Raw genomic sequence first — 15,973 nt, forward strand, 5'->3', positions numbered from 1 at the left:
AAGCAAAGCTCTCGGGAAGAAAGGAAAATCATGGTGAGGCTGTAAAATTGACACCAAGATGAGATTTAACCAACTCTTTGTAGAATGGGACAGGGAGGGGCGGAGGTGTGTGTTTGTAGGAGGTGCCTGAAATCCAGTCCCTTTATACCAGCCCCACCAGAGCAAGACATCCCACAACACTTTAGCCCAGTGAGTTCCGTGACCACCAGGCTCAAAGCCAGGGGAAGTGTGCTTTGGAACCCTTAGCTAGGCTGCAGGGCTGGCCATGTACACACAAGACTGCACCTGTCCTGGATCACCTTCCCAAGCCCTGGGGACCCTGTGCCATGGATCCAAGGCTGTCCCTTCTTGCTGCCTGCATAATAAAGGTGCTCAGCTTCACTTTGCCATGGTTTATTGATTGATTGCAGTGTGGGGATCCAACCTTGGGCTGGCATATGCCAGGCAAGTGCCTCTACCACTGACCTCCACCCTGCCCTTGCACTGTACTGTTGCATGAGAGTGGATATGGGGGTGTGCCATGGGCAAGGTATTAGAGCCCTCCTCTCGGCTTGTAGTGGTGCATGGTGAGCCTGTGCGACAATCTGCCCTCATTTTTGGTAGTAGCCCAATTAGAGTGACACTTTTTGATGGCACATTACACATAATTGGAAAAATGTTCTTGTCTTGACATCATGTGACTGGCCAGATGCTTCTTATAAGCCTGAAAAGACTCAGGCGCTGTGTTGGGGTCCGGAACACAAAGAAACATAATCCCCTGGAGAAGACAGTGTCAAGGCACCATGACAGTGCAGGTTGCTAAAAGCAAAGATGATCGATAAACCCTAGGACAGGGGAGAGAGAAAGAGGTCGTTCAATTTAGCAACATAGTTACACACACTGGAAAATGTAATGGAGTAAATCTCACCAGTCAGATTACGGTTGAGTCACTCATAAGTGTTGCAATGTCACTTTAAGCCCCATGATTTCCCCCACTTTGGGGGTGCTGCCAATTGAACCCAAAGCCTCTTCAGAGCCTGCGTGCCCAGGCCAAGCAAGAATCACAAGTCCTGGGCGCCCAGGTGACAGCACACCCTGGAACCAGCCCTGGGCCGGGAGTGGAAGGTGCTGACTGGCCTAAGCCTGAGCAGGAGATGGTGTGGCCTCCTCCCAAAGAACCTGTGCTTCATGGGAGGCAGATGAACACCTCAGCTAGACTTGGGGTACTGTCAGAAAGGGGAGCAGGGGGAATGGAAGCTGGGAGAGTAAACATGTGTCCAACAAAGGTTCAAACGGAAGAGAAGAAAACTGATGTAATGAGTACTACCAAGTGCCAAGTGCCTTTGCTTACACCTGACCTGGTGTTTCTTTTATAAACTCCAGGAACGGGACTATTATTACTAGGAGACTAAGGCTCAGAGAAGCTAAGAAATTTGTATATCGCCACACAGCCAGGAAGTCGTTCAAAGCTGAATCTATCAGACTCCCAAACTCTGTGATGTTTCCATTAAGTCTTTGTCCAGAGACACTTTCCTTTTCATTCAAGTTGAGTGAGAAGGCTGCTGTTTTGGGCCATGGGGTAGCCAGAGGCTCAGTGCTGAACTTGGGTCAGTAGACCAATGTGTGTCTTAGCTTTGTCACTTCCTGCCTGTGACAGGAAGTTCCTCCAGACCCTCACATGATGGCTGAGGTATTACTCTGGCCTAGTGCCTGACTTGTTGAATGACTGAATGGGGTGTGACAAGCCCACACCTTTGTCCTTCCTAGATGATGGCTTTGTTAGAATCAAGGGCCCGGGAGCCTCTCCTCATCTGTGTGACTTAGGACTCTGTACAGATCTCCATGGGCTCTGTTGGCAGTGAAAACCAGACACTCCAAACTCTCCACGCTGGAAACAGCTAGATGAGGAGGGTTCTCACCTTGGCTTCCCTTGGAAGCCTGTAAAAACCTCAAGCTCAAGACGGACCAAGTCCATGAGAACTCTAGCCTTGGGGCCCAGACATAGCAATTCTGTAAAGCCCCAGGCCACATCTCCAAGCGCCCAGCTGAGCACCACTGTTCCAGGTAGGGCCCTGAGGAAGCTCTGTGACTGCCATCTTCTCTCCCAGGTGAGGGTCCAGAGGTGGGATGTTTGCCTCAGCCAAACCAGGAGGTTGAAGAGAATCAGGTGATTACTCTGATGATTCCAGCTTCTTCCTGGTGGTGGGGAGCTGGGCTGACCCTGGGAAGAGGGCCCTGGAGGGCTGCTGGGGGCAGTGCTGTCACTCAGCACCAGCAGTGAGTGCCCATTTCTCATGGCTCCTCAGCTGGTGAGAAAGCAGGAAGCACATCTGGACCTGGGTGCACCCCAGCAGGGCCAGGTATTTCCAGTGCACACATGCATGCGCGCACACACACACACATGATGCACACTCTCGGATACGTGTGTGCACACACACATTTCATGCATGCACACACACCCAGGCTCTGCTCTCTCCCAGGCTCTGAAGAGCGGCTTGTCAACAAGAGAAGGGGAGGAAGAGAGAGGCCTCGGGTGGAGGAGGAGAGTCGGAGAGGCTGGACACTTGGCTCAGGAGGCTGCAGGGAGAGTGACAGTAATGGCACATGCAGGGAGGTTTTGAGTGGAACTGGCCATTCATCTCACCATGGTTTGCTTGAGTCCAGGGCAGCTACTTCCCTTCCTGTGCAAGAGCACTTCCTGCCAGACTCCAGCCTGGACTCTTCCTGGGCGGATGAGGGTGGGGCACTGAAGGAATCCCTGCAAAGCCCTCTCTGCCAGCCCCTAGACTCTGGGACCTCTCCCCACTGTGTGCCACCTTGTTTCCCTAGGCTGAGGCCTGGAAGTGCTCTTCCTCTGAGAGAACCTCGGTCTATGGCTTCCAGGATCCCCTGAGTTCTCCTCTGGCTGGTGTCCTCCAAACCACTGTGCTTGCTCTAAAATGGTCCTCGAGGGCATCTGAATTTGTGTTTTATATCATATTGGCACAAGCATTTTTGAGGGGAACATTTAGCTCACATGTGACTGTTGGCCCCTCATTCCCCAGCCGTCCATGTCTGCGCATCTGCCCATCCACTCAAAAGAGAGAGAGAGAATTTTTTAATATTTATTTTTCAGTTTTTGGTGGACACAAAATCTTTATTTTATTTTATGTGGTGCTGAGGATTGAACCCAGCACCCCGCACATGCCAGGCAAGCGCGTTTCCGCTTGAGCCACATCCCCAGCCCAATATACCTATTTTAAAAAATGAGATTTTTTGCAGATCTTGACATAGGAAAATGTCCGTGACGGATCCTTATACTGCGGCCAGTGCAGCCAAACTTGCAGGTTTCAGTAAGGGGCAAAGGGGGATAAGAAAAATGAAGACTCACACATATGAATTTTGAAGAGAAAGCTGGGGTCAGGTGGAGCACTGCTCTCAGATTGAGAAGTAGAGCTAAAGAGTTACACCAGCAATCTTTATTTACATAGGTCTCATTATCAGGTTAAAGACTATGCATGCATTGTTCTTTGAACTTGGAAAAGTTACAGAAAGTAGAAACATCTATGTAGCTTTTCCACAGTTGCAATTCACAGTTGCAATGTGCAATGTTAGGAGTTTGTGTAGCGCTCAAGAAAGTCCATTGTGTTGAGTTACTGTTAAGTGGGCAGGCTCAGGACTAACAGAGCTTGTGAAACATTGTGGTTGTCTAGCAAGAGAGCCCCTCTATTCCCAGGAGCTGTGTGCCTGAGATCAAGGTGGAGGCTGGTAAGACTCTTGTGCAGGTCCTCCTCATGCAGGGCATTACCACAGCAGCTAGGCATCCTGTGCCTTTGCACAGGAACATTCCCAGGCACCAGGCATGCCACAGCCATGAGGCCATCAGAGACCCCCAATCCCAGACACTGCTCACCCATTCTGTCACCTCTCTCCACATCCTTAGAATTACAAAAGCAAGGTATAGATTATGATACATATTTAGTTTTTTTTAAATCAAACCTCTTATGAATGTTCACCTACACTGAATATCCAAGCAGAAAATGGATAAACACAGAACACATTCCAACAGTGGTTCTCTCTGGTGAGAGGAGCAGACAGACAGAGGAAGAACAGTGAAGCGGTGTGAACATTATTTACAGGGCTGATGCACCATGTTTATCACTTCAAAGGGAGTGAAAAGGTTTCCTTTAAATTTCAGTTTCCCCTCTGCCCCCCACTCCTCTGCAAGCCTCCTGATGTTGGTCATAGTAAAATGCTGATGAGCTTATGTGAGCATCCAGAATCCATGAATTGGGCAGCATTCCATGGAGGGGAGGCAAGGCAGAGGAAATACACAGACACCCCTTACTGAAGATGGGGTTGCATCTTGATAAATCCACCGTGAGTTAAAAATACCCTAAGTCCAAACAATGCATTGGGTCCACCTAACCTGCCAAACGTTGTGGCTTAACAACACAGCTCACTGTAGAGTCCGGGTGGCTTCTCCTCTTGATCCTGTGGCCGACTGGGAACTGCAGGTCTCTGCTTCCGCCCCACACCAAGATCATCTTACCACACATTGCCAGCCTGGGGAAAGATCCAACACCAAACTCAAAGTACAGTTTCTCACACCATTGCCATTAAAAGATCTTAAGTCCGAATATCTGTTTTTGAAGGGTTAAAGTGGAAAGGCCTCAGTGAAGAGTTAGTGTGGCCCTTTTTGATTGGTTACATTTAATAGCGTGGTTGTTTCTGATTGGCTACATTTCAGTTTTGTGTTACTGTTTCTGTTGAGTTGAGCTTTGGTTGGCTTGCATTAGAGCCCCGGGTGCCATAGTTGTCTCAACCTAATAAACTTCCAATTCTTTCATTTACTTATTTATTTTGGACATTGGCTGTGTTAGCCATCTTTTCATCACTATCATAAATTGCCTTAGGTAAACAGTTTAAAAAGAAGGAAAGGTGTATTTTGGCGGATTGCTTCAGAGCTTCCAGTCCACGGTTGCTTGATCCTGTTGCTTTGGGCCTGCGGCTGCACAGAACATCATGGCAGGACGGTGGGCTGCAGGAGGGTCTTCACCTCATGGTGGCTGGGAAGTAAAAGAAAGAGAAGAAGGGCCAGGGTCTTCCTATCCCCTTCAAGTCCCCATTGCGTCTTTCCCCCCAAGTCCCACTTCCTACAGTCTCTCCCAACAGCACCACAGGCTGGTGGCCAAGCCTTTAATATGTGGGCCTTCGTGGGACATTGTAGATCCAAGCCACAGCAGTGGGGTACCTGCAAAGCCAGAGCCCCCTCACTGCTCAGGAACCCTAGTGAAGAGACCACTTAGCAAACAGGAAGTCAGCACATGAACACAGAGTGGCCCCGTGACCTCGCCCAGCGACCTCTCACACAGACACTGGTCCCTCCTCCTCCCCTGATGTGCCGTCTCTTCTCTGTGACTCTGTCCAGCCCACCCACCACTCAACAGGGAGACCTCCAGAGGTGGTGACTGCAGTCTCCCCAGAACCTCCATCAGCTGGACGTTCTCCAGGGGCTAGTAGAGCATTAGAGAAAAGCTGTCCCGGCACTTTTTATGCAGCACAGTAAGGAAGACTTGATTTAATGGGGAGACTGTGGAGCCAGATATGGGGTCCCGGCAGCGAAGACAGATCTCAGCTGGGATCCACTCCATTCATTTCCTCCTGTGGAAGCCCCCAGCCACATGGGCTCCCTGGCCTTCTCTCAGCAGGGTCTCCCTCCCCAGTCCCATTCCTGGAGCTCCCACCCCTCCAGGGCCCATCTCCTGTGTTGAGGCTCTCCATCTGCCTTCTCTCCTACAAGACGACAGCATCCTTGAGGGCAGAGGCTGCAGCCATTCCAAGATTCATGCAGAGCCGGGAACATGGAGGTGCACAAGATTCATTGATGAAGTAGAGAAAGAAAGAGGAGCGATGGAGGGAAGGGAACATTTCCCATTTTTACCATAAGGAGGAGGGTTGATTTTATTTCATCATTGCTCAGTTTGTTGGGTTTTATTTTAGTGTTATTTTGCTTATGGCTCTTCTGGCTCATCTCTTTTCCTTTTCTCTGCAGTCACCGCCAGACTCTCTCAGAGTCTGTTGACCCAGCCAATCTGTCTCTACAATAGTGGCAGCCATTTATTAAGCTCTGTGCAAGCAAATTATTTAGGCTATTTTCTTGGAGATAGCAACTCAGTGCTTGGAGATAGGTGTTCTCCCTATATGAAAGACTGGGAAGTCCAGCTGGTGAGGAGTGTGACTGAGATTTGGCCTTGACTTATCTGGAACCACAGCCTTTGCTCACCACCATACTCAGGTTGCCTCTCCTTCACCACACTGCCCAGGGGGGCCAGGCACCACCCTCCACCTCGGCCTGACGTCCGCTTGAACCCTCCATCCTGGCATTTCCCACTCTAAAAAACTCCACAAAAGGACAGCAAGACGAATGCTGGATTCTTGTGCTTATTAACTGGCAGAATACTGCAATGGTGCCCTTCAAAGTTACCCCCACGAGTGACTAATACTTTTAGCAGTTTTTATGGTGCATGTTGTTTATTTTTTGTATCATTATGAATCCACAGATTTTTATCGAATCATTGCACTTGAATCTACTGCAGTCAGTTTGATTTTCAACGTTCAAATTCCTCCATCTTTGGCCATTCTTTTCACTGACTCTTGGATCCTTTTGCAGAACCTGGTATCTCTGATGGCTTCTGTTATGGTTTGGATCAGGAATGTCCCCCTCGGGCTCATGTGCTGAATGAAGGCTTGGTCCCCAGTGCAGCAAAGTCCAGAGGTGGGGGTTTGGGGAAGTGATTGGATCCTGAGGGCTCTGACCTCATCAGTGGATTAATCCATCGAGGGATTCAGAGCTAGATGGGTTGAGGGAGGTGGTAGAGACTGTAGGAGGTGGCACCTCATTAGAGAGAGTGGGTCCTTGGGGGGTCTACTCTTGGGGACCATGTCTTGTCTCTGGCCCTGTCTCCTCTCCCTGCTTCAAGGTGGAATGGACTGAGGAGCTTCCTGCCATGTCCTGTCGCCTTGATGTCCTGCCTCACCTCAAGCCCAAAGCAACAGAGATGGCCACCCATGGACTGAAATCTCCAAAACAGTGAGTCAGAATAAACCTTTGCTTCTTTAAGTTGTTGTTCTCAGGCATTTTGTTTATCAATGAAAAACTGATGATCAAATCATCGTTTCTGCGCCTTCAGGCCAAACAAGATGTGTCACTTCTCCTGCACATTTGCCTCATCAGACCTGTAATCAAAGGCGCCCTCATTCCTAGGAAATGATATTTAGAGACCAGAACGTGGGGTAGAAGTAGACATTGCTACTGGGTTGTTTTTACTTGTAGCTCTTTTCAGCAGAATTTATATTATAGAAATATAAATTTTTCAAAGAGAAAAATTAACCAGAAAACTGCTATCTTCAGCACCTTCCTATTGGAATGTTAGACTGAAAATCTCGGGTACAAACAACACTATTACTCATTTATCTGAAATCACTTTATGTACTTTAAGAAGGGACATAAGTTTCAAAACAGTAGCACCAGTATTATTACTAATAGTAAGATTAATGAGTACAGGGTGAGATTTCATGGGTTTTTCTTGGTCCTCAACATACCTGCCACCAGAGAGTGTAAAATAAAAATACTGTTACAGAGTCATTTGAAGTAAATGAAGGTCGTCTGTGATTTTGTTGCTGACATGATAGACAGCTTAGTTAGTTGATTTCTGTTTTATTGGTATTTTTAGACATCTCTTTGTTTTAAGTTTCCCTTTGATTTTGTTTTATAAGTATAAAATGTTTATTTTCTAGAGTTAAAATCATAAAACAAGAGACATTCAGAGAAGTCTAGAGTTCTTTCTTTCCTCACTCCCATTCTCCGCCCCTCTTAGACGATGACAATTTTAATTAACATTTGCTTTATCATCCTGTGGTTTCTATGTAAAAACAGGCAAATATGTGCATGTGTGCATGGCCGCACCACATATAAATGACAATTCTTCACATACGTCTTCCTATGCTTCTGAGTGAGTCTCCCATATCCATAACTGAAATCTGGGTGAGCGAGGCCAGGCCATTGCACTAGGGTGCACTCTGTTGCCTTGGTAGGTCTCTCTCACCTGCATGCCAGGCCATTAGTTCTCTTGGGGTAGGGCGGGGAGGCCCGGGTGGCTGAGCAGGGCATGTGGGGACCACCATCACCCTCAGCCAGAGCAGCCACACTTCTGTTCTACACATTTGACATACACATCAAATTTGGTTGGAAAAGTGGTTTCCACAAACTGAAGGGAAAATCCTAAAAGAAAATGACCACATGCCAACATCCAGCCGAAGCCTGCAGCTGCTTGGAGGCCACAGGCTTCATGCAGCTGCTGGGATGGGGTGGGCTCCCTTTCTGGGGTGGCCTGATCTTCAGTCCCAAGAAAACCCAGGTGGAGGAGAAGGGGGGGCCTTGTCCATCCCCCATCAAGACACCTTTATGGAGGGAATTCCTCACACACATTTGTGAAATGTCTCGGATTAAAGAGATAAGAAAATACAAAGGAAATTGAAGAGGTTGCTAGAGATGGAAGCAAACTGTCATTTCACCCTGAGTATATAAAATTAAAAATGCCCTCCAGATATGGCATTAAATTACCTCAAAATTGGCAGTCCCAATGAAAGATGGGTGTGCACCGTCGGGGCGTGACTAAAAGGCTCAGGGGTCACTCCAGTTGAACTGGGCTGACTGGGCTGCGCAAAATAACCACACAAGAGACACAAATACCTTTTGGTTTGGGGTCGCAGTGACGGCTCCTCTGACCTTAAGGGTCCGCAGGAGGAGAGAGAGAGCGAGAGCATGTGCTGACCCCTTTTAGTGAGGAGAAGCTATTCAAATGAGGCAAGGAGTCAGGTTTCAGGGGGCTGAGTCTATCTTCATGATGTCCACGGTCAGCAGGTTGACTGACACCTGGGTAGGCCACACCCAAGGGCACAGTAAGAGGAGGGGACCCACACAAGGCACTTCCATGGAAGATTCTGTCCTAAACAGGGCAAGGGGTTATATTATAAAGGAACAGGTGAGCACAGCTTCACCCATGGGACTGTAGCAAGACACACCCATGCACGAGACACTGACCCTCGAACCCAAGAAGGGTGGGGAAAGCTCTGCCACATTTCTGTGACTAAAGTGCCTCAGCACCCAGCTGGGGATTGTGGCTCAGTCACATGTAAGGTTGGTCTCCCACATATACACTGAGTTTCTTTTGTTCTTTGCTATATCTCCCTCTACCCCCTCAACACACAAAAAAACCCACTCTTGATTGTGCAAATGGGCAGGCAGCTGACACAAACCACACACACGTGCGCACGCACACACACACACACACACACTTGCACCCCAAAATCCCAGGCTCCCTGGACATGTCACGACTATTACACAGTGCATGGAACCATGCCTGGTTCATAGTAGGTGCTCAGTAAACATTTCTGGAATGGACAAATGAATGTAAATAAGTTTTTCCATTTTAATGAATCAAATGGGTAAAAGGCACAAACTTGGTTTGTCCCTGTAAAATGCTTTCCAGTCTCTGTTCTGGACATATTCCACAACTGATATCAAAGTAGCATTTTCTTTGGTGAGCATTTTCCATTCCCATAATCCACAGCCCAGAAGGAAGGTGTTGTCAGTCTGTGTCCTGTGATGCTTTGAATCTGAAGTGTAGCTAGGGGCCTGGCACAGCTCTGAGAAAGCTCTTTATGAGGTCATCATGTCACCCTTGCCAGATCTCCCCAGAGAGAGACACGTCAAGCCCTTGAGGCCTCACAATGCCTCGCCTTGCCAACTCTCTTCTAAAAAGCATCATTAGCAGAGGTCAGTTTGATGGCGTCAGGAGGAAGCAATGCCTCCAGTATCTGAAAGCCCTGAGAACGCTGCAGCACGATGGGTTTAAGACCGTGTATTTGGGGGAAACTGATATCCCAGAAAGTCTCCTGACCGGGGAAGAACTTGGTAATGGATACTTCGTGCAAACTCCAACTTGGTGCATCGTGCACGCAGGAGGTAGTCAAGGATGGGTGCCGTGGAAATACCGGACGTTCCTAAGAGATGAGCTGTGCACCAAGCAGGAGGACCACCTCTTCTTCGAGTTCTGTGATGTGGTGAAGAAGAACTATGGGAAGTGTGCCATCGTGGTCAAAGGGAGAAGGCAGCAGGATGAGACGAGGCCCCAGGAACACAGAGAGGCCGAGGTCCAGGCCAATCTCCCAACAGTCATTAACTTAACAAGCATAGTGTGCTGCCCAGAGGTGGCCAAGTCCTACGGCCATAAACTCCTCTGTCTGCCCTCCCATTACAACTACCTGAACCCTTTAGACTCAGCCTGGTGTTCTCTGAAGTGGTTCATCATCAATAACAGGAGGGAGTTCTGTCTGCAGTCCATCGACAGCGTCTACTCCTACCAGTACATACTTCTAAGTGATTTAATCAGCAAAGGGATTGAAAGGATAAACCCAAGCAAGTGGAAAACACTAACCAACAAAGTTCGCAGGTGGGAAAATTACTATCTTGGGAAATTTTCTTAAGGGCAATTCCTCCAACACGATGTGAGGCCCCGCTACACATATGGTCTTTACCACCAATGCTGTTGAGCTTGGTTCTGGACTATTGCCCCAAAGACATTTCAACAGTAACCGCACAGGGCCCAGGGAGGCCAGAGAAGTTCCCAAGGATGTCAGAAGGTCCTGAGTTTACTGGAGGCTTCATTAAAGCGTGTTAGTAATTTAGGCGTCTCCACTCTCATCTTGTTAAGGTTACTTTGAGGGTTGGGTCAATGGGAGGATTAGGGCCAACCAACCCAAAGTTTGGTGGCCTGCAAGGGTGGGCAGAGCTAAAGCATGTGTGGTCACATGTAGGCCTTAGAAAAAACAGAGAACCAAGTGAGTCTGCAGTTACAAAGAAGTCAAAAGTAAGTAGTATAGCGACCAGTTTCAGGCCACCAAAACAATGCCCAGGGATCCCCTTGCCATCTGCAAGAGACACTGTCCAGTTGGTGGCCAAGCAAGATGCTGTCTTTCCTATTATCACTCTTCCTCATCAGCAAGGAGGTGGAGGGTGAGTGGGAGGCGTTGGAGGAGATGGAACCCCATCCAGACCCTCTGAGGCAAGTTGGTGGCCCCTACAAGGGACTTGGGAAGAGATGGCAGGGATGATTCAGGTGGGACTTGGGTGAATACGTGCCATGAATGAGGTCTGTGGAACCCATTTATCCAACCAACCCTCCATCCAACTCTAGGAACCTCAGCAAGGATTCACTAGAGTTTGCCATGGAACTTCATCAGGACCCTATAGCTGAGACACCTGATTGGTATAACGACCCCACATCCAAGTTTGGGGCCACCCCTAATGTAGGACGTAAGGATTTGTGGTTGTTTTTTTTTATAGTTATAGAAAAAAATTCCTGACCCCCATTAAACACATCATAAAATTCATTCCTGTTTACGTGTGTGCAAGCAGTAATTTTACAATAGAAGTAATCACCCTGAGGTGTGTGAAAAGTAACTCACGTGGGATAATAAGAAAGGTGGGGGTACATGGGAATTTTGTGCTTTTTGCTCAGTGTTGCTGTGAGCCTAAAATACAGCTCAAAAAATTAAGTCTATTTAGAAATAACTTAGGAAAGTTTCTCTTCAATTCCTGAAAGACTGAACTGTGTAGAAGATCATGAGACCAGGTTCCTGACAGCAGAGTGCAGAAACCATCATTTTCTTTGCTTGTCTGCGTTCCCTCCTGAACCTCCTGATATTATTCAGCAAGGCATCATCAGATGAAAATTGACATTCGATGCTTTTTGGCAACTAATTAGTACAGCTTTTGTTGTTGAGAAGGGAATCCTAGTATGTACTTTAACTAGGGGTTCGGCTTACCCCAAAGAGCCAGCCACTCAGAACTAGGAAGCCAAGTTGCTGCAGATGCTACTTTGGGGACAATGACACTGAATCAGTTTGCTGTGGCTGCTGTAACAAATTACCACAAATGTGGTGGTTAAAAATAATGGGAATTTACTCTCCCCCGGTTCTGGGGCCAGAAGTCAGAAAACAATTCCAGTGAGCTAAAATGAAGGTATTAACAGGGCAGTACCCCTCTGAAGTTTGGGGGTCATGTCCTCTGCTTCTTCCAGCCTCAGATGGCCACCAGAGTTCCTTGTAGCCTTACCACCTTCTCCTCTGTGCAAATCTCCCTCTGCCTCCCTCTTACTCCATCTCTGTATTTAGGGACCACAGGAATAGTTCAAAATCATCTTCACATCCTAAAATTCTTAACTTGACTGGCTACAAAAGGACCCTTTTCCTTGTAATCCTCCTGGCTCTGGGAATTAGGATTGGGATCCATTTGGGGACCATCATTCAGTCAAGTCCTGCTACTAATGAAATTCTGCATTTCTCCTTGGCAACTAGCCTGGCGAGACAACTCTTCTTTGCAGAGTATTTGCATGGCCTTTTTCTCTGTCACTTAGGTTTTAGGATTTAAATTCCTTGAGAGAAAGTTAATAGTATTCAGACTTCCTTGGTCACTTCAACATGCTGTCGCTGTGCAGGTCCACATGGAAGTGGCCTGAGTTTTGGGATACGAGTGGGCTTTGCCTCAGCACCATACTTGTCACACACGTACGCAGAGATGGTGCGAGGGCTTCCTGACAGGAAGATTGGATTCTGCTCCCAAACCTCGTGTCACTATTCGGGCACATCTCTGGGTGAGTCAGTTACTCATTTAACTAAGTGAGTTAACATTTGATCCCAACGGCCAGAGATGTAGGAATGACTCTTATCTGTAGATTTTAATCAGCGGGAAGACTTGAGGCACAGAGATTGTGTAGCTCGATGCCTCTCAGAGGAGCTAAGATTCCAATCCAGAGCTCGTCCGTGGCCAGAGCCATTATTCAGGCTGCCTCTTCCTAAGGAGAAGCTCATCCCAACCTCAAGACCACCCCCCCCCCAGGTGGCGCTCACCTCTCCCACTTCTCAGAGGAGGAAACAGAGACACGGGCAAGTCACGAGGACAGTCAGATTCTCCAGCCCGTGCTCCCAACCACCAGGCTGAGCTTGGTTGTTGAAGCCCAGATTTCCCTATCACATCAGATATCAGCTGGCAAAATGACCATCTCCAGTTGGACATCAGAACAAAAGTGCATTTCCAGGCAAAATCGAGGAGGAGGCAAAACACCTTTGAAAGATACATTATTTTGCAGTGAGAAGAATAATTGCATGTTTAGGCTATCAGATGAACAAGATAAACCAACAGGAGCTGTTTTTGTTTGAGAACCAAAACAATTTAATAAAATGGGTTTAGAATTCCCTTCCTTTGAGGCCTTGTTTAATCGTTAGAAAAGCAAGCAGAGGAAAGAGGACAGCAATATAAACAGAGAGATCAAAGGGGCCACCTACAATGTGCAATTCAGTTACACAAGGTTGCATTCATAATTAAGAAATGTCGGTTTGTAGTTAGCATGGAAACTTCCAGCAGAAAGTTGTACTCTGGGAATCGGATGGACCTCGTTGGGATCTCAAGTTTGCCGTTTATTAGCTATGACCCTCTGGACAAGTGCTTTACTTCCCTGAGGCTCAATTAACTCATTAGTGAAATAGGTTGAAGGCTTTAAAATTGTGTCATATGTGCCAAGCCACTGCATTGTCTGCTACATACTGAGCGCTCAAAAAACGATACAGTCCAGGCTGAGGTCATAGCAAATGTGTCCACAATTAGACTTAATGCAGCTGCCCTCATTTCCCTTTCACTCTCTGAGGAAAATTTTTGCTTTCTTTTATCACCAGGATGTAAGAGTAGACATATCTTAAGATGCTTTGATCAAAGGAAACTTTGTTCCCTGGTATTTCTTTTAAGACCATCTGCCATAGGTTAGGGAATTAATAATAAGAGGTTTCTTCTGGTATGGCTGGTGAGTCCAGCCCAGAATCTCTAGAAATTGCCACGTTTCCTGCATTGTATGAAATTAACAGGGGGTGACAGTACAGAGCCATGGGGTGGGGGCTTAGCCGCACACCTGTAGACAAGTCCCCAGGAACAGTCTCTGATGTTAATGGCGCTATGATTCTGAGTGGTGGCTGATGAAACATCCTGTCCTCTCTGGCCTTTGTCATCGTCAACAACCATGTCCCTATTCCCTTGGCATGCACCAAGGAGACCTGACGGAGATGATGCTTTAGAAAACAGAGCTGTCCTCAGAACAAGCCCAGGCATGCATGAGCAATGAACTCTGAGAATTCAGGATGGACGGAGCCCCACTGGCCAACCAAGGGGCCAGGCTGCCACCCAGGAGGTACACTTTCCTTCTATGTGTGATGGTTTTGCCACATGCATACTGTCTTTTACATCGGCCTCATTCCGTTCAACCACCCACCATGTACAGGAAACAGGATGGTGATCCTTGAGCTCATTAAGAAAAAGAAAAACACATATAAACAAAACCAAGTCAGGGCACTGACTCATTCATTTAGACACATCCACACCAGCAGTGATGGGAACTCAGAACCAGAAATCAAGTCTTCCTACCAGAAAGCCCTGGGACCCATCTTGAACTGATACCATGTGCCAGCTGAGATTAGGCTGGACTCTGAGTAGCCCAAAGACCCAATCAGTACCACACACTTATCACCAAAAATAAGCAGTGTCAATGTGGCAGTTCAGGGGTGACATGATGGACCCCTGGTCATCAAGAGCCTGTATTTCTACTCCATTACCCTAGGTTTACCTAGGTCTCCATTACCCTCCATTACCTAGATCTGTAACTAGGCTTCAGAATCACCTAGTTACAGAGTCCAAAGTTGCTGCTGGACAAGCCATTGCATTAGCATCCCAGGCAGCAGAGAAGCAGAAAGGAAGAGAGGGCTCACCTGTCCCTTTTGAGCCTTCCAGGAAGATTCAACACAGTACTTTTCAAACATGATTGAAACACAGCCTTCATTTTGGAGCAATATGGCCAGGTAAAATTCATGATTATTACTAGGGAGGGAGCGTGTTGATGGAGGTGACCAGTGGTCTTGACCAGTGGTCTTGACCATGCTCCTAGCCGTCTTTTGGTACCAAAGGACGGGACCAGCCATGTGCTCATCACATTTTCCAGTGCCTTCTGTGTGCCTGGCAGTGCAGGCCAAGGCCGGGGAACCAAGGGATATCAGCCTGGACCCTCCAGGTTGGGGCGGCTCCTCTCAGTCAGTGCAGAGAGGGTTCGGAGCCCAGGACCTGCTGTTGGGGTGCCATGGAGGATGCTACTGGCAGAGGTGACACAGGAGCCAAGAACAGAGTGACGGTGGGGACTCATCGCGGGATTCACCAATGCACACGCTGCACCGTCACTTCCCCACCTCAGTCACCACAGCCTGGCCTTGGTCCCTGTCATGTCACTGGTGCCATCTGTCAGAGGTTTTATGACTCAGACTCTCTCGTGACCTCCTTTCACATGACCCAGACCCAGCAGCACAGCAGGACAACCACAAGCCTAAATCCTGTCTCTGCCTCCCTCCCACCAGCTGGAGGCCTTTAGAGAGGGCTCTCTGAGCCTCGTTTTCTGGATGATGCTAACATCACCCTCTGCGAATCTATCCTGAGGCAACAGGTGTGAATAAAGCTGGGGGAGGAGGCAGGGCTGAGCTGGGCTCACTCCCTTCCCTCTCTTCTGCCAATCATGGGACCCAGCTCAGCTACCAGCTCTCCCTCCGCCCACAGCTTAAAGAACCCATCTCAAAGGAGGGGCAAGGAGCGCCTCACGGAGAATCACCTGGGAATGCTCAACCCACAGAATCCTGGCCTCTCGCCCCCAGGATCTGAGGCGGTGGGGCTGAACCAGCCCAGGAAACCCTCCTCTATTCTCTTCCTTCCAGACTCTCCCACGTCCCTCCCCCGGCTTCACTCTGGAACAGAGGAGAGATTTCACCCAGGAGCCCGTCTCAGGCATGGCAGGAAGAACCCTGCCCCCCACCTTGAGCATTTGGGTGTTTCTTGCAATGAATTACGAGCTCCCCAGGCACACCG

The 15,973-nt window shown here is 48.2% G+C and overlaps 1 protein-coding gene across 1 annotated transcript; it reads left to right on the top strand.

Moving 5' to 3' along the window:
* Positions 1–9,753: 9,753 nt before the first annotated feature.
* Positions 9,754–10,509, top strand: C10H21orf140 (chromosome 10 C21orf140 homolog). The gene has a single exon (XM_076867165.1). The coding sequence runs from the start codon at positions 9,754–9,756 to the stop codon at positions 10,507–10,509; it is 756 nt and encodes a 251-aa protein (XP_076723280.1).
* The last annotated feature ends 5,464 nt before the right edge of the window (positions 10,510–15,973 follow it).

This window comes from Callospermophilus lateralis, chromosome 10, assembly GCF_048772815.1.
Source record: "Callospermophilus lateralis isolate mCalLat2 chromosome 10, mCalLat2.hap1, whole genome shotgun sequence".
Taxonomy (NCBI): Eukaryota; Metazoa; Chordata; class Mammalia; order Rodentia; family Sciuridae; genus Callospermophilus; species Callospermophilus lateralis.

What these genes read in the sequence shown, in the direction of transcription:
- C10H21orf140 (XM_076867165.1), top strand. Translation starts at nt 9,754, where the DNA reads ATGCCTCGCCTTGCCAACTCTCTTCTAAAAAGCATCATTAGCAGAGGT.